The 23,460-nt window shown below is 31.6% G+C and overlaps 1 protein-coding gene across 2 annotated transcripts in view; it reads left to right on the forward strand.

Moving 5' to 3' along the window:
* LOC108912439 (superoxide dismutase [Cu-Zn], chloroplastic) overlaps positions 1 to 19,405 on the forward strand; it is a 34,467-nt gene extending 15,062 nt beyond the window's left edge. Inside the window, exons 3-5 of one of the 2 annotated variants that reach the window (XM_018717663.1) lie at positions 781 to 984; positions 8,364 to 8,608; positions 16,912 to 17,034. In XM_018717663.1, coding sequence (XP_018573179.1) covers positions 781 to 984; positions 8,364 to 8,608; positions 16,912 to 16,921 — 459 coding nt within the window. In that variant the 3' untranslated portion in view covers positions 16,922 to 17,034. Of the gene's footprint in view, positions 1 to 780; positions 985 to 8,363; positions 8,609 to 16,911; positions 17,035 to 19,158 lie in introns of those variants that run through there. The other variant, XM_018717662.1, reaches the window with a different exon arrangement.
* The last annotated feature ends 4,055 nt before the right edge of the window (positions 19,406 to 23,460 follow it).

The raw sequence follows: 23,460 nt of genomic DNA on the forward strand, positions 1-23,460 counted from the left end.
GTAAACATATTGGATCATTGCACTCTAAAGAAAACACTTCTTATACATATCATTATTGTCTTGTAAAGCTTTGAAATGTAAATGCATGTTTGTATTGTTATAAGGTTGTTCTCTAAGTAATCTAATCTATTTAAAGGATAATTATTCAAATCATTTTATGAAAAAAAGTTTATTCCCAAAAACAAGGGGCATGCATATAAACAATTACTAAAAAATAATATGCACGTCATTGCATATTTTTAATTTCGTGAATTTTTTGTAATCCTGATTCATTAGCTAACATAAGATGTTTCTTAGCATTATTTATTTGAATCCCACAGTTTCGCTGTTGCTATTTTGTTGATCATTTTTAATAAAATAGAATTTTTCTCCAAAATTGAGCTCCAAATGAAAAATTCATCTTTCGCAAGGTAATGAACAATAATTACAAAAAATACTCACAAAATTAGAAATGTTAGGTTAGTGGCGTACATAGTATTTCTATAAATATTTGTATACAGGTGATTAAATTTTTGTTTGCACTAAACTATGCCCTCTAATATGTAGTCTAATCGTTCAAAGTTTGAAAAATGGAAAACATTCCATTCCAAAAAAACGAAAAAAAAACTATCCACCTGTATTTTGCAAAAGAAACATAATGTCAAGAATCACCCTCTGAATTATTGTATACTACTTATAAAACACCCTGTATAAAAGTGTTAGATTTGCCTAATATTCGAAATAGCAATAAACTAATAAGAAATGAATTTCAATTGTGATATAAATAAAATATCATTTTAGAAAGCTGCTACAGTAAGTCTCAGCGATCCTACAAAAACGAACAATGTCACTGGGTCTGTAAACTTTGTTAAAACATCTGATGGCATAACTGTAATAGGAACAGTAAGTGGACTAACCCCTGGAAATCATGGTTTCCATATTCATACCCTCGGAGTAATTTCTCCTGACTGTGCGGCAAGTGGAGCTCATTTTAATCCAGAAAACGTGAGTACAACAACAAATTTTTGTCAGAAAAGCTACAGAATCTGTAGTACAAATACTGGTGGTATGATTCATTTTGATTTATATCCGGTTAAAACTATATTACATATACCTATCATAATTTTATATGTATATCGAATTCTATACATTAGCATTGGTATCTTTATTATTACAGGAAAAAAGTTGGTGTTCACTTTTCATACAATTAAAAACACGAAAAGTCTCAAAAAAATTTTTGAAAAATATAGTAAATTTGTGTTAAGCATTAGGCAAAAATTTTGAAATACCTATAATAAATTGCACTTGTTTTTATGAAGTAACTCAAAATGATGTAGAAGAATGTGCATTATATTAAACACTGCAATTGTAGATAAAACTGTTATAATTTGAAATATACTACAGGGTGATTCAGAACTTATACAAAAAAAAATTTTTGGATGTACAGGGGACTCTTACGAATACAATTTTGTAAAGAAAAAATCAAAAAGGCAGTTCGAACATGATTTAAAAATACACTTCTGCACGGCACTGGGAACTGGTCCACTGTAAAACCTGATCTCGCACAATGCGACTGTCATGGCGGCAAAGTGTGATAAAAACGGACAAAAACGTGAAAGAATTTCACAAGGAAAGAAATGAATAGAATTTTATAGCACCTATTTTATATCAGCATTATTATTATTAATTAATAAAAATTAATAAAATAATTTGACATACCTGATGTTACAACAACTGCTCAACATTTTGTCCACCGACGTGTAAACACATTTGGACCCGTCTTACGCAGTTTCTACGAACTAACACAAATGTTGTCTTGCCTCACCATAACACAAACGCTTCACCCTAATACAAATGTTGTCTTGCTTCACCATAAATTAAAACGATATTAATCAACACCGAGTTGCTATACACGCAAGCCATTTTTTACACTAACTACTAAAAAACTATTGTAAACAGTCGGATTTTAGTATTCGGAGTCGCTGAGGCCATGTGGCCATCTACGCGTATTGCGAATAACGCTAGAGCCTACAGTTGTTCAGTTATGTAATGGTTGAAAGTACTATAAATTCATTAATTTTTTTCTCGGAAACTATAAGGATTTTACAAAAAATTTTTTTACGATATTGACTCTATTTCTTATTCCGCATTTATTTCCAAATTTTTTGGATAGTTATGAATCACCCTGTATATGTCATAATATAGTTAACTATAGTTTATATAATAATGCCAACTAAATGAACAAAATGTTTATTTAGACATGCAAGACATACTTAGTAAAAATAAAGGAACATTAACTGAACAATTTTTTGATGTTGAGGAAATTACAGTTTCAGTGTTTCTTCTGAAGAAGAGAGCTATATAGTCCGGTCAATCTAGACATTCAAAGATACATACATTTATAACAAGCTGAAAGTGAGTAAAGTTGTTCAAAACATAATTAAAAGTAACATATTAAAATTCCTCATCGTTCCGGTACTCGGAAAAAAATTTACTCGAGGTCAAAGGTCAAAAAAATGGGTTTAACGCGATTTTCAGCTAAACGGTAAGTTTTATCATAAAATTACTTCTGACAAAAATTGTAGATCATAAAATTATCTATAAAAAATGTATCTACACTTTTTTTCCTAAGAGCCACCGTTTCTGAGATATAACGATTCGAAAAGTTGTAAAAGTTGTAATCGTCATAATATGCACACGTTTCCACGCCACCTATGAGGTACTAGTGTACTTAGCGCGTTTTTTTTAACGTGGTTTTCCCAGCAGGGCTATTCCACAGGTCAGTTGTGATTCTGTTTAGTTTGAAACTATTGCATAATAACAGATATTAGCAAGGGTTGGAAATGATAAAAGCGATGGAAATTTAAAAAAAGTAGAGGAATTTATTCGTCTGATTCATAACCTTCAAATACTTCTTCTTGCTCTTCTTCTTGATATTCTTCTTCTTCTTCTTCATTCTGGGTGTAAGTAAATTGCGTCAATAGCGATGTATCGAATATCTCCTCGTTGGTACCAAATGAATCCTCTACTGTTGGTGATTCAACATTAGAACACGACAGGCCTTGACAATTTGTACATGCCAGAGAATAAAACAGTCCAACTTTTTTGCATCCACATTTAGCACTGCATCCCTTTTTACAGTTGCAAAAAATTGTGTTTAGCAGTTTTTCCGGCGCAGGTGGGAGTAGTCTGAATTGATTCTAATGTATTGTCGACCAACTTCCAACCCCAGTCTTTTTGGTCTAGCTGATCACCTAACCACACTTGAACTTGGTAATATACCCGAAAAAGATGTTGATGAGCAGGAAGACAAACTAATTGCACTTGTTTTTTATTTCGAGTGTTTTTAACGAAACATGCATATTGATACTTATCTAAGCAGGTAGTTTTTTTAGGAGCTCCGTATATAGAAAGAAGAAAGCCAATTATGTTGATGATAACTTCTTGTGGAGTTGAATTACTGTTTTTAAAAACTTCAGCACATTGGACTAAATCTTGTTTTTCAAACATTTTAAAAACTTACCTCTACTGTAAAATGCAGATGTCGTATCACAGCCAGTTATTGCGTGCAAAAATAGTACATGATTTTGTAAAACTATGCAAAAGTAGATATTATGACGATTACAACTTTTACAACTTTTTGAATCGTTATATCTTAGAAACGGTGGCTCTTAGGAAAAAAAGTATTGATACATTTTTTATAGATAATTTTATGAATGAAGTAATTTTATGATAAAACTTACCGTTTAGCTGAAAATCGCATTTTTTGACCTTTGACCTCGAGTAAATTTCTTTCCGAGTACCGGAACGACGAGGAATTTTAATGTTATTTTTAATTATGTGTTAAACAATTTTACTCACTTTCAGCTTGTTATAAATTTATGTACCTTCACTCTTATTTTTTGGTCTAATTTGACCGGACTAATATGTTTCTCAAAATATCAAGGAGTATAAATTGACGAAGTGTTAATCAGCCCAGAAACCTTCAATCATTGACAACTGCCAAGGAAATCTGCAAACTAAACTATTATTGGTCGAGAAGAAAATAAGAACATATGTTCGGTTTGATTATTATTCACTTTTTCTTTTTTTTTCCATCGAGAAAACTTTGTAAATTACAAACGTCGTAAGTAGTACCACAGACAAAATAGCTATCGCCACATACCGCTACTGGAATAGGCCAGCAGTTTTAAATTTCCGAATTGCCGGTAGAGTACACCACCAGCAGAATTTTAGGAAGAATCAAATGCGGCCCGCATACCTACGCGTATCCTAGCAACATATAAACAAGACTTTTATTTAAATGTATGATGTAGGTATTGATAAAAATGTTTTTAAAGAATCAACGAATATCTATATAGTTTCATATGATATTCTGCAGCGGTGTTACAATTAAGTTATTTAATCATAATTTTGTTAATTAGCTACCTACTATTTTCATTTTTTGGTATTGAAATACTGCAGAAAATATATTTCCAAATAAACAAAATTCGTAATGATATTTTAAACAGCTTGTAATATAATTTGTTTAATATTTGATGATGACGATAAATTTATTTAATATACGAGGTGGGTTATTAGTACGTCGCGGAATGTAGGTACAGGTTTTTTTTTGTATTTTGACATCCACTTAGGTTTAATAATTAAAGATAAAAAGAAACTTTATATACAAATGTACGACTTTTCCTTTATTTCCTTAGACATCAAAATTTTCTGGCATAAAATATATATGTTAAAATAAATAAAATCATTAAAAATATTAAAATTCATCCTTATGAATTTACTATTTATTGCTTCAAAAACAAATTCAAAATTATTTCGTCTTGTATTTTTCTTTCAATATTTGTAAATTTTCAGGTCTTTAATAATATATTTTGTTGAAGTGTCCTCACAAAAACATGTCTAAAGGACTGAGATCAGGGTTGTTTTCTGGCCACCTACGATTTCTAAAAATATTTTTTAGTGTTCGTTGACGGGAGTCTTCCTCCAATATAAATTTGCCAATATTCCTGAAGAACTTTTGCACATTATTGTTGTTTGAATAATGCAGTTTAATTATGTTTTATTTTTCGTCATCAGAATAACCCATTTAAATTTTTTTTTAATTTTTTAAATTAAAATGGGTTATTCTGATAATGATAAATACCATGTATTTTTAAAAGAAGGTTCGTTTCTGTCGTTTTTGTCTGATTGTGTGCGAGAGAGATAGAGTTATAGTNAATACATAAAAACGAAATAACATTAAAATACCTACAATTTTTATAAATCAACATGCAAGTAATTGTGATGATACGGTTGAAAATATGTTTCAATTTACTATTAATTGCTTCAAAAACAAATTCAAAATTATTTCGTCTTGTATTTTTCTTTCAATACTTGTAAATATTCAGGTCTTTAATAATATATTTTGTTGAAGTGTCCTCACAAAAATATGTCTAAAGGATATGAGAGATCAGGGCTGTTTTCTGGCCACCTAAGGTTTCTAATAATATTTTTTAGTGTACGTTGATGAGAGTCTTCCTCCAAAATAAATTTGCCAATATTCCTGAAGAACTTTTGCACATTATTGTTATTTGAATAATGCAGTTTAATTATGTTTTATTTTTCGTCATCAGAATAACCCATTTCAATTTTTTTTCATTTTTTAAATTAAAATGGGTTATTCTGATAATGATAAATACCATGTATATTTAAAAGATGGTTCGTTTCTGTCGTTTTTGTCTGATTGTGTGCGAGAGAGATAGAGTTATAGTGTGCGATAGAGATAGAGTAACTCTGTCCTCATAGAGGGCTTCGATCTCTCTCTCACTCTCTCTCTCTCTCTGCTGCCTTCAAGAGTCTCCGGGGCTTCACCAGCAATTTTAGGACACCTAGGGAGGGAGCGTGGGGTAGAGCGCGTAGCCTTTTTAGTCTTCGTTATCGATCTATGATGTCACACCGTATGAGAAAAAAAAACGGTTTTTGCTCGTAACTCGGAAATGGCTGGAAATATAAACAAATCTCGCCTTGGTTCTGAGTAGAGCACTCGGAAAGAAAAAAAAAACAGTATTTGCTTGTACCTCGGAGACTTTAAGTATCAAAAAATATCCCATGGTTCTGATTGGTGATCGAGTGAAAAACGTCAAAGCCCGCATATAAAAAAAAAATCGTGACCAACGGAGTGTGAGATCATAGGATAAAAAAGTGTTTATAACTCGGAAACGGTGTGTTGAATCGAAAAAATAATTGAAAAATCTCCCCACCCTCCCGGGTTCTGTATGTTCCTTCTGCGTTGATTGCAAAAGGTCCGAAGTCCATATGTAGAAAATAAATTTCTGAAACAAAGGGTGCTCACGTGATATGATACAGTAAAAATGGTCTTATAACTCGGAAACGGTGCGTTGAATCAAAATAATAATTAAAAAATCTCCCCACACCCCTAGTTCTGATTGTCCGTACTGCGTTGAACGTAAAAGGTCCGAAGCCCTTATGTCGAAAATAAATTTTGGAAACAAGAGGTGTGTGACGTCATATACATAGTAAAAAGACCGTATAACTAGGAAACGGTGCGTTAAATCGAAAAAATAATTAAGAAAATCTTCCATACCCGTGGTTTTGATTATCCGTTCTGCGTTGAATGGAAAAGGTCTGAAGTCAGTATGTCGAAAAACAAAAAAATGTGTCAAAAATTGCAACAGCAGTAACGAACGCATTATATTATCTCTGCATTGATTGATGATTTGTATTTTTTTTTTAAATAATTCAACTACTCCTTGAGGTTCCAGCAATTTTACATTGTGTTAATTTTTTTGAACACCTTGTGTCACAAATATGAACACTACCAATGGCATCCATGATATGCAACACTTGCGTTAATAATTATTTTACCTATGTAAAGAAATCAACAATAAGAGAGCAGTACCCATCTAAGGATACACAACCTGTAAAATGCAATTTTTTTAAACATAGGTGTTAATATCGTACCATATTGGAAGTCGACGTACAAATCTAAAAACATTAATTTCAAGTTTTTGAATTTTCCTATTCCAAGGTGATGTAAAATAAATAATTAATTAGGTAAATTCATAGTGTTAATTCTAACTTGATTTATTTTATTTAGCATTTAAGACAAATGATTTCCAAACAGAAGATAAGTTCCATATAACTCTTCAATTGCATAATTGAATGCATTAAATTTATTTGGCAACAAAGCCACCGCTGGACTGCCGCCTATTACCAAGTAGAAGAGTTACCATGCTTTTCATTGATGGATGCCGGCTAACAAAAGCCTGCATCCATTTCGGGTTGCCAATTTCCAACATTTAACAATCAGTCTGTGACGATAAGCTATATTGTCTGTGATAGTACCCAGGTAAAAGCAAGTCTGATTAAAGCTATAGTTATACCTACAAAAATATATTTGCAAATGAATACAATGTTCAGAGACTTGCTGATTAAGAAGAGATGAACGTAACATGTAACGAAGAACGATAAACAAAAAGAAAGCGAGTTGACAAAATTTTCTCTTCAATTTATCTTCTATATAAAATAGTTAACTCTATATTTAATTACAATAAATATCACTTAACTTTTGTATCATAATTATTTATAACAATATTTAAAATTTCTAGCTTCCAAATTACATCGATATTCCTACATTTGCGTCAATGATAAGCGCATCTTAACAGCCACATAATTTGTTCTTATAATTAGCCTAAATATGTTTATGTATCAAATGACTATGGAATCCATTATAACAAGAATACTTACCATATTCATTATATACCTTACCTGCAGTAAAAAAATAATGTTTTTTCAATAATTGCTACTGTACCTGTATTGTATAACATCACATATTATAAATTCACAATTGAAACTTTTTACAAGATTATTGTGATCATGTAGAAGGAATAATGACCATGCTAATGTTTCTGCAGAATTCCTGTGTTTTTCAGGAGACAGTTTAGAAAAAATATTTTGTAATTCTTATATCTTAGATTTTTTATTCTTCGAAAATTACACTTTTTAACAAAAAGGTGGCCTTTCTGAAAAGGATAAATCAAGTGTACTATCAAGTCCTCGAAGTTATAATCTAAATTTTTCAAAAAGTTAGCCACAATGAAGAATAAAAACTTGCTTCTTGAGGAAAGTAAGCGTTTTGCCGAAACGTTAGCAATGCTTTAAATGTTTATAAAAAGTAAATATACATATATCCAATTCGCTTGTTATTCATTCTGCATAGAAAAAAGAACAATTACATCAGACATTGTCCGAGTATACGAGATAGGTAGAAGGATTCTCAAATCGAATATATCCTTAACTTTCCTAATTTAAATATATTTTATTACACTACATTTTGTATTATATATTATAGTAGATAAATACAAATTACTTATTAATTTTAGCACACTCATGGGGCCCCAACTGACACAAATCGGCATGCTGGTGACTTAGGCAATATATTTGCTGGCGCTGATGGTATTGCACTAATCAATATTACCGACAGTGTTATTGATCTGGAAGGTACCCATAATATTATTGGTCGTGCCGTGGTAGTCCATGAACTTGAAGATGATTTGGGAAAGGGGGGATATGATGATTCTCTTACAACAGGACATGCCGGAGGAAGATTAGTTTGCGGAGTAATATTGTGAGTGGTATTGTCTGAAACTAGCTATTTTCTCTTTTAGGTAGGGTTAAGGTAAACGTCTATTTGTTCGCCTCAGGTGGATGCTAGAGCGCACGATCCAGATAAAAATGATAATTTTCATTATTTTAAATCAATTAAAGTACACTTGATCATATCAGACGCATAGCCCAATTCTGCTTAGGATTCCCTAAAGAGAAGCAAACCTATGCTGTGGGCATTGAAAGTATGAAATTTTCGCTTGTATCATTAAAGCCTAAATTATTTCCTTATATGCTGAAGCTTTTTCCATGTCATGAATATTTTGAAAATTATCGTCGTCGAGTCGAAGACGATGAATAATTTTTTAAAAATATTCATGAAAAAGGGAAAACTTCCCGGAATAATTTGAGCACCTCTGGTATTCGGTAAGGAAATTTCCCACCAAAATTGTGAATAAAATTAAAAATCAAACCCGACGTTTTGAAGCCGAATCATTCAAAATCTAAAGAAAGCCAAGCAGCCGTCCTGCTGTGTTATTGCTGCTACGTTGACATTCATTATTTAGCTGCTGTGAATTTTTGTTGAAATTGTTGTGTAGGTTTAAAATGTCTCGTTTCGGTAAAAAGCAATAGCTAAATCGAAAACAAAGTTCAAAATGTAATGCCTAAAAATACAAAAAGTTTAAGACAAGCGTATGGAAATATTTTATCGAGTTCTGCAGAAAAAAGACATACACAGTGTGCCCATGTCAAGTACTTACCATCCCTTTAATATATATATTTTTTAAGTATATATTTAAAATGTGCAATTGAAGATTAGTTCACTTTATATTTGAGCTGTAATCATGGCCAACTACGACCACTTTTAGTAGCTAAAATTTCAAAAAGCATTATTAGGAATTTTTTTTAGGAAGAAAATGACGACGAATTCCTCATTAGGATAACTTAAAACCGATCTTTAGTGTTCTACAGAGACAGAAATTGTTCAAATTGTAGGATTTTTTATTGGTTTGCTTTAATTTTGATTAATCTACCGAATTATAAATTTTTCAATTTGTCGACGATTATTTCGTATTACATTTCTTAAATGCTCTCGAGCTTATACTCTAACAAGCTTCTTTAATGCTATTACAATGCTCTTCTTGCGTCTGAGACCTTGTAGCATACACTTAATTTTTTAGTGTACCTTAAAGTAAAAAATCAAGGGGTGAAATGTCGGGGATTCCCGGCGGCCAACGAACAAGAGACTTCTTCGTCCTATCCAGTGATTAGAAAACTTTAAACGTTTAACCAATTTCTTACATTAACATCATTATGAGTAAATGCTCAATCATGGCGTGGATATAAATCTTAACGATAATTCAAAAGAAGCTCAACAAATGCATCGGTAAACTGATTTTGTAAAAATCTGGGAAAACTAGCAGCACATTTTTATTAAAATGTATGGTATAATAAATCTTTTCAATAAAAGACCACATTCGGACACTTGTGACTACATAATTGCGTTTATTGCGAATCATTGTATAAAATATTTTTTTAAAATCCAGGATTTTCTTGGTACATACCTACCGTGCAATCAAAAACAGAATTTCAATCTTCCATCACTATCTCAAACTTCAAGTATGTAAAGAAATTTTGGCTTAAAAGGTTGCTCATCGCTTTTCTTAAAACATTTCCAGATTTAGCTTTCAGAAATATTTGTATTCCTACTAGCATCTTGAAGGCTTGAATGTGGATTGTCATTAAAACAATCAAGAATCATTTGAATTCCTTGCCCCTCGCGATCATGATGTTGGATTGAAAGTCTCTCAACTGTTTCATGTTGGTCAAAAGAATATGTTAATATTAGCAACAGTTATATGCCCAATACTGCATTTTGGATGTCGATAGATATCTCATTAGCTGCTTCACGAAAAGTACTTATTTGGAACAGCATAATACTAGTTAACAATTAGTAATTCACAGCTTCTAACTAACTTAACTGTTTTTACTTTCAAAGTGGGAATCGTTCGATTCGTTAACTTTTCGACAATTAATTTTTTAAATACGGTTTTCAATAAATGATTGAATGGTTTGTATTTGTAATAAAAATTTAAAAAAATTCTACAATTACATTTTTTTCTCAGACACCCTGCATTTTAGAATTCTCAAAAAAAATATATCAAAATTTATCAAAAAATATTTTGAACGGGTGATAAGTTCTTAACGCGGATATACCTACTGTAGAATAGACGAGTCTTGGACTGTCGAACAATAGCAAATATTTTGGAAGATTATGCTTTCAATATAAACAGGTGAAATTGTGAAAATTATAAAGAAAGTGTAATTAAAACAATGTGGAACTCCATAGCGAAACAGTTACAGGAAATGGTATATGAAAAATATGGAATTAAGGTCAATCCATTTTCTGATGATGAATTTGTGGTCACCAGAGCTGCTAGAAATGACGTGTTAAGAAAATTAAAAGCCAACGCCTCATCATTAACCGGTGATGAATATAAGATTTGGTATGGAGATACCCCAAATGTTTTACAACGAAAATGTTTTCATATTGTTTCACATGAATTAACATGAAGAGGAGGGCAAGGATTTTTTACTCTCATTCAATTTTTTAAAGCAGAAACTGATAATCTGGGAAACCTAACAGGTTGCATTGAACATATAACCCAATTGTCTCTGAAACTACACGGTTCTGGGTTAATTATTTGTCCTGTCTATTTGTACAAGAAATTGATCAATAAAAGACTAAAGGGATGGTTCAAGAATTGACCAGTTGGGAAGAATACTAGAAGAACTACTAGAACTACTACTAGAAGAAGAACTACAAGAAGGAGCTAAATGCATTGTTTACATTTGTATTTTATATCGTACTAAATATAATTTTGGAAGAAAATAAATAAATTATCTATATAATCTTAGTATACCTATGTCACAGATGCCATCTTAAACGACAAAAAAAATTTTCAGTCTCGACAGTGGCGTTCAAAAATTTTTTTCGCGGATCCCTTCAAAATATTTGTTACATTCAAGTACCCCTTTATCTTAAATCTTAGCATAATCAGAGTAGGAGTAAATATAATTTAATTTTTAGAGACAGATATTAGGATTAAACGTTTGATATTATTTTATTTATTTCAGTGTTTAAAGACATAACGATTAATACAATATTTATACAATATTTTGTATGGGAACTTAGACACATATTAAAGGTAAATAACAAATTTGAGTTTGCTTTGATTAAGCTAATTGCGGGTTTTATTATTTAAATGAGCGAATACAAAACTATGCAGTGCGTCCCAGAAGTAACGNCTTTAGTTTTTAGAGAGACAGAGATTAGGATTAAACGTTTGATATTATTTTATAATATTATTTATTTCAGTATTTAAAGACCTACATAACGATTAATACAATATTTATATAATATTATATCGGAACTTAGACACATATTAAAGGTAAATAACAAATTTGAGTTTGCTTTGATTAAGCTAATTGCGGGTTTTATTATTTAAATGAGCGAATACAAAACTATACAGTGCGTCCCAAAAGTAACGCAAAAAGTTCGTATTTTATATTATATTGTGTTTTCACGAAAACGTCAAAATAGGTCAATTAGTAAATAGGAAACGTAAAATACGTCAATTAGTAAATAGGAATTGTCGTTTTGTCACGTTGCTTAAACCTTTTTTGCGCTATGTTTCTTAAACCTATGACGTCATCGACATTTTTTTTAAACAGCACTACGTAATTTTTTAAACATAATAGCATAGCCCTTTTGGAGGAAAATGCCTCGATATAGAGTTTGGTGTACTTTACTTTGACAGGTGCAAAAAAGGTCAACGATTGGAATGGACATGGTTCAAAATAACAACGAAAGTAGGTATCACAAACTGATGCGAGAACAGTGCCATAACAAAAAATGGAAATTTGTAGATGGTTTGTGTTTTGGTTGATTGTAAGTAGAGTAGTTTCAAAATCTCATGAGCTGCGAAATGCGTGGCGTATCCACATAACTCTTCTAATAAGCACGTTGTGAAAACATTGACTCAGAATAAGACCACGTGCCTCATTACAATCAGAAATGAACTACGGCGCTCGGACATCAATAAAGTCAACTGGCGAACGTTTGTTATATATATTTTTATTGCTTAAAATAATAAAGAATAGGGCATTTTATTATGACATTTGTAATCGCATCAAAGGCTTGTTTACGCTACGAGAGCTCGAGATAGACTGTGAATACTGGATGTAATGTTTTTAGGACGTAGAATAATTTATGCGATGGTCGGAATTATATTTCTGCGCATATGAAAGTCAAAGCTCATAAGATTTTGAAACAACTCTACATGTTTTAATGTATTGATATGTTGGCGTTTTCGGCGATAGGACGAATGGCAGTGTGTGGATTTTCAGTGACAGCTAAACATAACATTTTGCCTATCATTTTCCATCACTGTCCTGGCCTTCCGGATGTAGACAGATCTCTTGTCCAGCGTCTTCAACTTCTTACTAATATGCTTACTGTAGTCGGAGGTATTGGTTGTTCTGGATACTTGGCATTGAATAATTGACATACTTCATCATAACTATGGATCCTATCTCCATATCCAACCATAATTAGGACTTCAATTCTTTGCTTCTCACTTAAACGCAACACCATCGTAATGTAAAGTTATGATATTTGTAACTGTCACAATGATACGCGGCACTATTGCATTCGTTAACTGTCGTCTTCAGAACAATGCCTAGCCGCTATGGACCATCACGAGAACAATTTCCAAATGTTTTTTTCATTGCCGTGGTAACGATTTAAAATAACATCATTTGATTGGTTACTAATTTCAACAACAGTCTACACAAACAAAACTAGTCTTTCGGAGTGTAAAACACGTAATTTGACTATGTATTAAAATATATGTAAGGAAATCCCGAATGTTAGCAAACATAAGAGGTACGATTCGTCCGATGCATCCGTTGTGTTATGTACATAGGTACAAGTTTATTTACCAGATACCTAATATGTAAAAAATATAGCAATTTGCTTTACAGGAATCAGCCGAAAGTTGTATACACTAATATTTTCAGTTATACAGGGTATTTAGTTTGGCTTGGGTGCTACCCTTTCAATTTTTAAATGGAACATTCTGTATATTACTGCATTTTCGGATTCTTCATTCACTTTTAACACGACTTTATGTAATATATTTTGTTTCTAAAATACTTTGTTTTCGAGTTCTGCTGTTTTTGAAAAAAGACCTGATTACATTAAAATCGCTATATACTTACTTCTATAAATATAGTTACTTCTTTAAAATATCTCATCTGAACATGTTACTTTAAAAATTATTTATTTAAAATCAAGGCACAATTTTGTCAAATGATACAAATTTTGGGGCGACCAATAAATAACAAGTCTGAGTTTACACACTATAGATCTGTAGGTTCGCAGTGTGTACAACTGCTAGTCAATTACACAGATCCACAAAAAAAAAAAAGAGTTGAAAATACGAGAGACTAGACCCACCTATCCTTATGTATTTTGTCGCACTGAAACCGAATCCGGAGTCAAAATTGCTCCATCACCCTCCAGTTTTTTTAAATCGCGAAAAACTACCCCAAAAACACGGAAAATCTTCAAATTCTCGCTTGAGCACGGGTCCGAAGTTTGGATAAACGTGAGAACCAGCACAATAAGATTATTTTATATGTATTTTGATGAGCTAAAACCGAATCCGGTGCCAAAATTGCTCCATCACCCTCCAGTTTCTTTTAAATCGCGAAAAACTACCCCAAAAACACGAAAAATCTTCAAATTCTCGCTTGAGCATGGGTTCGAAGGTTGAGATAAACGTGGGAACCAGCACAACAAGACTATTTTATATGTATTTTGATGAGCTAAAACCGAATCCGGAGCCAAAATTGCTCTATCACCTTCCAGTTTTTTTAAATCGCTAAAATCATCCCATAAATACGGAAAATCGCGCGTTATTGTCTCGGATCTTAACATTCTCTCTTTTTTTATCGTGCTCTTTTATCTTCAAAAGATCTGTGGATACCTTTTTCTTTTTCTGCTATCTGACTCGGATTCCCTTTTAAGCATCCAACAAAAATCTGCCATCATATTAACATCCCATCGTCCTTGGTACCTTCGTTCCATTTCCTTCATGTCTTAAATACGTTTATGGTAAATTTAAATTTTCTAAACAAAGATTGTATCTGAGGATTCGGTTTTAGCTCGTCAAAATACATATAAAATAGTCTTATTGTGCTGGTTCTCACGTTTATCTCAACCTTCGGACCCGTGCTCAAGCGAGAATTTGAAGATTTTCCGTGTTTTTGTGGTAGCTTTTCGCGATTAAAAAAAAACTGGAGGGTGATGGAGCAATTTTGACTCCGGATTCGGTTTCAGCGCGTCAAAATACATAACGATAGGTGGGTCTAGTCTCTGGTATTTTCAACTTTTTTTTTGTGGGTCTGTGTTATTAGCGCTGTTGCCACATCTACATAGTCTTTATGCGTTCATTAAATATAATTTAAAACTACCGATATTTTTATGTTGTTAATTAGCCAATATGTATGCTATGTGCATATGAGTAGATTTCTTTGCTATATAGATGTTTATCGCAAATAATTGGAATAGAATTTAATTTTTTCAATTTGGCAGCGGACTTTAGTCCTATAAGAAAAGCATAGGACCCCCCTGCGCTTCTCACTTCCCTCGGACCCCGATGTACCTCCTTAAATAGTAGATGAATATAGTTCGTGGGACTAGCAATGGCGGAAGTACTGCAATGAGGCTTTTTATCAACTTCACCTGTTCGTATAAATTAGGAGTTGATGCAGCATTGATAAAACTATTTTATATGTATTCTTCAAATACATATATTTTGTGGTAAGACCATTAGGGCAACAACTAACTACACAAACACTACAGCTGAATTTTATGTAAGAAAATACAATTGGTACTACATGCTTCAGTTTACAAACTTTTGATATGAAGACTAAGAAAATAGAATTAGATGCAATGCTATGTACCCCTTGGTTAAATATAGCACATATTTAAGAATCTATAAACAAAGATTATAAAAAAAAAATAAGAGAAGTACTTCAGGTCTATAACTAACGAAGATTGTGCACAACTGACCCATTCATAACAAGCATAGATCAGTGGTTCTTAACCCCTGGGGGTCCGCTGTCTCCTCCCACGGGGTCCACGAAGTTTTTAAGAACATTCATTCATTAATATCAATTAATTAAGAAAATACACTCTCTTATATCAGAGTGTAACTTATAGTTTATCTTTCCAAAATGTACGTTTGATGTGCAATTTAGAATATTTCAAACCCAATTAAATTTAGACGTTAATATTTCTCCTTGTATGTAATATAATGATGTAGCGCACCATACTTATTATCCTACAATGATCTTTAACGTATTTTTTAAACGCAACTTGTTCAATGTATATTATCTGTATTAAGTCCACATTTATGCTCTACCTGTATTATTTACTTATTTATCAATAAGATAAGCACCTTATCAACGTTTTTGTCTTATTTGTGGCGTCATAGTGTCACGTATCTGTATTTTAAAACGATTAAAGCTTGAAGTATTGCATTGTCCAATATACCTATTAAATGAGCCATATATAATCTTACGCTTCTAATGTCATATTTCGATTCAACTTGACAGAAAAATAAAATTTGCGGCACAAAATGTTAATATATTTATTTAAACAAACAATGTATAATATTTCTCAAAATTTTCATTAATCGTATTAAAACTTTAACTTTTGCCTGATAAGTAGGTATACCAAGTTTTATGTAAATTGGTTAATAACAAAAAACAATAACAAAGTTACAGATTTTTGGCAGATAAATGAGCAGTAAAATTCACCACATTAATGCTTTGCTCCAGAGATATTTGAAATTAAAAAGTGTCAAAATTGAAGCATATTTTGAGTAAGAACAATGTAACTTGGCTGATACACCCTGTATGGTATAAAAACCTTTAAAAATGTTCCTTTATTAAATTTTGTAAATAAATTGTTAAATAGTACCAATTATTTATTTTGTCGAGGCTGAAATCTGGAAGCACGTTAATAAAATATATACAGGGAAAGAAACAATTAACTGTCAAATGAAGAAAACATGTCTGCTACTTTGGAATAAGAGATTATTTTGCCGAATGGGGTCAATGCTTCATAAAAACATAACTTTATGTTTACAATTCTGTTAAAAATTCAAATTATAAGGAAATAAATAAATTATCATTAACAATGATTTTTGAATTCCTAAATTTCTAATAAGCCATTAAACTCTATTTTTGCAGAACTGTTTAAGCATTTGTTGGAATGGTTTGGTCAAAGAGCAACTACGATGAACTTTTCTATCCTGCTTAGTTTTACTTCAATGTATTGTTAATATGAATAAAAGCATTTTGATATTACTGTTATTGGAACTGTTTTTACATTCTTTTTAATATTGTTTACCACTTTCAAAAGTGTTTGGAACTTTGTTCGTATATATGCCTGTCAAATTCTTAGACAGTGAATAGAAATGTGAAGAGGGACTTCCCTAAACCTAAAAAATGCATTAGCATGATTTAAAATAACAAATAATTTGCATAGTATTTATTTTTGCAAAGTTACATTTCTCAGTACCTATATGTATACATAAAATTCGTATGTTAAGTATAAAATATAAGTGCACAATAAAAATAATATACTTTCAGTAACTATAATAAATATTTTCAGTTATTTTGCCAAATAACTGATTAAATTAGATTAAGTTTAGTTAAGTCGGATTATGATTAGCTTATTTTTAGTTAAATAACATAATTATTGCGATATATTGTTCAAAATTAACACTACTGTGCATTTACGTAATATTCTTAGCTCTGTTATACATTGAGCAAGTAAAATAAAAATACCTAATCAGTTATTGCCGTGCACAAATTCTTTAAATTACTATGCAAATGTATAAGTATATACTTACAATCAAATTCGCAAATATAATTAACATATTAAGTGTTTAATTAAGACTTAATTTAATACTTCAGTTATTGCAAATAACCTTCGGTAAATTTATCTCGTAAAAAAGACGTATTTTTTAAATTTGACAGGCAATAATTGTTACTTTACAGGACCTACGAGTATATAGTTATTTACAAAATACCACGTGTCTTATTTCAACCAATACAGGTAATTATTTCGTCAGTAAAGCCGCCGATCCAAAAATGTCCTAAATTAAAGTTATTCAGTTCATTGGGAGAAAGGCTTTGCTAACCTTAACCGTGACCTTAAAGGTCAGTTGAAGGTCAACTTCATAATTTTATATGATACCCTCTATTTTTTACCCTGGGAATGGTTTCGGCAGAAAATCTTACATCCGGATGTGATTTTATCTTTAATCTTGCAGTCGTATGATTCATTACCTCTGAAGTTTACGTTTGCCCCCAAAGTCGATGGGATTTTCATCAAGGTACTCAATCAAGACCTTGAATTTGACCTTAAAGGTCATTTGAAGGTCAACATGAAATTTGGCTTGTTGACCTCTAAATATAAATATATGTAAGGATGTTCGGGACCATGAATCGGTGATCTTAGATTCAATCCTGACGGTAATTTGAAGGTTGATTGAGTTTATTTTTATATCAGTACCTGTATTACTACTGAGGATGGATCCTGAAAAAGCGGTAAATTCTACACCCGAGTACGTTGCAAAGTAATAAGAGGTAAAATTTAAAGTTCATTTGAAGGTCAGATCAAGGAATACTAACGAAATGACCTGGTAATTCAATAATCCACAAATAGTGGTCTGATATTTTTATTTTTTTTTTTCAATTTTTCACCGTCCCTCAATCTCACGCTTTATAACATACTCAAATATGTCTTTTTCAATTCTCAAGCAGACTTATGCCTTTGTTGATACATTTTTTCGTCCTCCCTGAACTCATTCACCACATTACTTGTTCCTGCGATTAATAATACCTAACACCCATGTATTTCATTAGTCTGTTGTTAGTTTAATTGCATATTGAGAAAATTTCCTTTGAACTCGCTGTGACCTTGACCTTGACCAGTTGAGATAACATCCGGATATAAGATTTTATACCGAATACATTCCTAGAGTGAAAAATATACGGTCCTATTTAAAATTATGAAGTTGACCTTCAAAATCACGGTTAAGCTTAAACTTAAGGTCAGTAATCGCTTTCCCCCAATGAACTGAACAACTTTCACTTTAGGTGATTTTTGGATCGAAGGCTTCACTGACGAGCTATTCACGTGTATTGATTAAAATGAGACACGTGGTAGTTAATGTTTTTTTTTACCTAACCTGATTAATAAAATGAACACCTACCAAATAATTTCGCAATTTTGAGGCATAAAACAATCGCAATTATTCATGTCGATACAATATCTAAACAATTTTGTTTACAAAAAAAAAGAAAATGCATGATTAAAATATCGCAAACATATAATACCCATATACCAACTGCTTTGAAGCGCATATGTTGTTTTTTGATTACTGTTGTTTATTTCTTTTAAATTAATACCTATATTTCTATTTTTAGGGAGAAATCCAGTTCAACAGTATTTCCTGCAAGTTACATGCTAAATATGGTCATTCTAGGAGTAATGTACGGCTTGAAAGCACTGTTCTGATTTAAAAAAGTTAATATTTGCCTCTTCAAGTGCAAATAACGTATCTCAAGAACGACGGAACGACTTTCTAAACAATTTAACAAATAATATCTCACACGTTTAAAAAATTATCTTCTCAATATATTTGTGTAAACTGAATAAAAAGGACATTTCTGAGATTTCTAATATAACATACATACTTAAGTGTTAAGTAAAAAATGTGATTTGTTATTAAATATTTTTATTGTAAGGTTTAAAATAAACGTAAAATATATATTTTAAGCTGTTGCATATATATAATGTAACATATATTTTAAAATAAGACCTAGTTTTGAACAATTTCGAATAATAGTCATACAATATGAATTTTATGTTAATTTTGATTTAAAAATAAATGTATCATACTCCGCGGTCGAAATTATAGAGAGTGACTCAGACATAATATAAAAATACTATTACTATAATGCGTATAAAAAATAAAATGATTTTTATACGGTTCAATATTATTTATTTTTTTGCCGCTCGCTAAGCACATCGATATAATCTATAATCGTCTATAATACTGAGTTACACTGAACGTTGATCTGTATTCTATCTCCGTCTTTTGCACTTGGTAGGGAATAGGGAAATGCTTTTTTAGCGGGTGTAAACGGACTTGATTTACTCGTCCTGAGAAACGTCATAGCATAAGCGTAAACGAGGGGTCTAATTCCATGGCTATAATAAATTTATAAATTAAAAAAACACAACTGGGACGTTTTAAAATGCTGTAATAATTAAAATAGATCAAAGTGCCGGTTATAGCAAACCGTAAAAAAATATTAAATATTATGTTTTATTATCTTTTTTCAATATTTTCTATATCTTGTTGCCTTTTACGCAGACACGCCAATGGATTTTCGTTCTCGGCACGCTTCATACCCCTTATTAGTCCAAAAGCTAGCGATGAATCACTCTCTATAATTTCGACCGCTGAGTATAGTAAATTAATTTCAATGAACAGGTACGTAGTTTACCAACAACAGGTTAAGGAAACTCGTAGTATCTAATAGTACATACTGTTGGAACAATATTGATATACACGTTCTAGCTATTACGTTTTAACACTGATTTTATTGTGCAAAAGCTCGTGGTCCGTGGTGCTATCTTATGTGCGGTTACCGATACTACGTAGTATATGCCTTCCGAGTGACCATACAAATTTTTATCAGTATACGTGCATCTACCACGAAGTTATAACGTTTTGCGTGAAGTGAGTTTTTTATAGTTGTCAAACGCACATTGAACAGCGTACAAGTCAAGTTTTGTTTTTATGCCGGCAGAACATCACGTCCGACCTATAAATCCATAAGAGTAACTAAATAAGAGGTTTTTTTTATGTGTTTTCTGCCGGCAGCAGCGGCAGAGTACGCCATCTGTAGCTGATGCAGCAAACGACACACACAGACCATAAAATAATTAAGGAAACTGCATGGGAAAACACAATTAGAGTAACCTCTAATTTTACTATTTAATAGATGACGCTGCATCATAATGGCGGTAAATTTAAATGTAATAAAGTACACAGAATAAAAAGTATTCCATAAGTAATATGTCACAGAACAGCTGCTAATAGTTGAAATTAACAATTAAAATTAGCGTGAATCATTAACAGCTGTTCCATGACCCATTACTTTTGAAACACTTTAATTATGTTTTAACACTTTACAGGATGTACATTTTTTACTTTGTTGTCTTTATGAGACTGAAATTTGCCAAGACTGAATTTCTTCCAACATTTCAATCCAAAATGTAATATGTGCTGATTTCTTAGTAATAGATGACTTTAAAAAACTGCAATAATTTAGCTGAATGATACGAGAATTTAAGCTATCAAAAAGATCATTAATATCATTCGCAAACTCTGCTGTATGAATAGCCTCAGCAAGTATGCCAATAGTGGAATTACTCACCAATGCCTCAATTTCATGACTATGAGCTACAGATGCACTTTATGTTTGTGCTGCAATTTTTACTTTCATTTTAACATTACTACGATTTAATTCGAAATAATGGTCATGTATCTTTCGTAAACCTTGGAAGCGTTTAGATTTATCAATTTCATAACATTTTACTAAGTGTCTGAAATTTGCTGTTTTATTATGCGAAAATTTAATATTATTGTTATATAAAGCATTTCCGGTATTTTTAAGCAAATGAAGAACGTCAAAAATGGAAATAATTTCCTCGCCATTAACATTAAAAGTTTAATTAGTCAGAAGCTAACTGTCTGATAGCTGATTTGTTAGTGGAACCTTGATCACAAACTAGAATTATTTTTAACCACAAGACTGCAATGCTGAAATTTCAGTTAACAAAATTTGTAGGGCCTTTGTTTTTATAACATCTTTTGTGAAATAATACGCGATAGGTTGCTTCCAATGTTTACTAATACCTTGTACCAAAAACACTAGAGCATGATTTGCTACCTCATTTTGTCTACCCAGGGACCCAAGATCGACATATCCCGTTACTTGATCTTTACAAGTGTCATAATTTAGACCAGTGTTTCCCAAACTTATTTAAAAAGCGACCCCTTTTTTGTTAAAAATTTTCTCGGCGATCCCCTACTCATCACTCAAACCAAAATGCATGCCTAAATTACAATTAACTGATTATTTTTGAAATTTTATTTTACGAAAGATGCAGGAATACCCTCAGTTGGTGAATGAAGCTATCAAATATTTGGTTCACACAAATATGTGAGTTAAGTTTCTCATCTATGACTGCCATCAAAACAAAAGTGAGAAATCGCCTGGAACTGGAAAATGATATAATTGTGTGTGTCTCAAATACACATAACAGCCCAGATTTAAAAGACTGGTTTCAAAAAAAACAGGCGCATGGGTCTCATTAACACCAACACTAGACTAATTTACTTTATTTTTCGCTTTTACTTTTAAAATTTATTAATATTATTTAGTTTAATGTTTCATTTGATAACAAATTGTTAATAATTACCTACGACTTTATTAGAATAAATATACATGATTTAACAAAGTGGTGTTTTTTCTTATTTTGGAAATTCCCGGCGACCCCCTTAATACCTAACTGCGACCCCCCGGAGGGTCGCGACTCACACTTTGGGAAACACTGATTTAGACCAACAGAGCTATTTCATCAAATACTAAACAACAAATTTTATCTCTTGTAATCATTTTACTAACACGTTCTGATAATTTACCTAACAACTTTTCATTTATCCCAACATTTAAAGGTATTTGGCCTAAATATTTCCTTATGGAAGATTTAGAGGGCAGCACAAAATTTTTTTATAAAAACCTGTAGCACTTTGGCCCACGTTTGTAAATTGCTAAAGCAAGTGCTTTATTTTCTGAATTATAGATAGGTTGTTTTTTTCGCAATTTTTAATTTGTGACTCAATAAATTTTACTCCTACTGGATCAAGATGTCGACTTAATTTTGCAAATAAAATAGAATAGGTGATACTACGAACATGAGCCAAATTACTTTTACATTTTAATAATTTCCTTTTTAATTTCAAAATCTGAATTTTCTGTTGACGATCTAGATAATACATTTTTTTATGTTTATCTGAAAGTTGAGATATTCTCTTAACATTCATAGTTTTAAAAAATGTTCTTTGTTTATTATTTGACTGAAAAGATGTGCGGCTTTGACAAAATGAGATATCAAGTGAGGTACTTACATGACCAGTATTCGATTCCGCTTCATTCAACTTGCTATCAGCAATATCTGTAATGGCCCTGGTGCTCTCAGTAGCGCTTGTAGGAAATAACAATTTTGAATATAAGTATTTCGGTTTTTTAAAAGATGGAGGTGAAAAATCATCCAAAATTGAAGTTTGGCAGCTCGTACTCTGAAAATTCTGTAATGTTACGTTAACAAATTGTTTTGCTGAATATTGGATACTATCCGGGGATTCCAAGGTGATATTATTACAATTAATAGGTGAACTTGTAGTTGATCTTAAAAATAATGTCGGCACAGCATTTCTGTTGAGACTATTCCTATCACTGCTTTTAAAACATTTTTACTCAAAATGGTCTTCACAAAAATAATGATTGTGTTTGTTGAAGCAAAGTCTGATTCATATAATTTTCGAACTGATTCTATACACAGTAATTGTCTGTCTTTTGTAATTTTGAAAAAACTTAGGACGCGTTCCATTTCTGTTGATTGAAAGCTTGGAAATACAGATTCGATCTGTG

This window comes from Anoplophora glabripennis, unplaced genomic scaffold, assembly GCF_000390285.2.
Source record: "Anoplophora glabripennis isolate ALB-LARVAE unplaced genomic scaffold, Agla_2.0 scaffold489, whole genome shotgun sequence".
Classification (NCBI taxonomy): Eukaryota; Metazoa; Arthropoda; class Insecta; order Coleoptera; family Cerambycidae; genus Anoplophora; species Anoplophora glabripennis.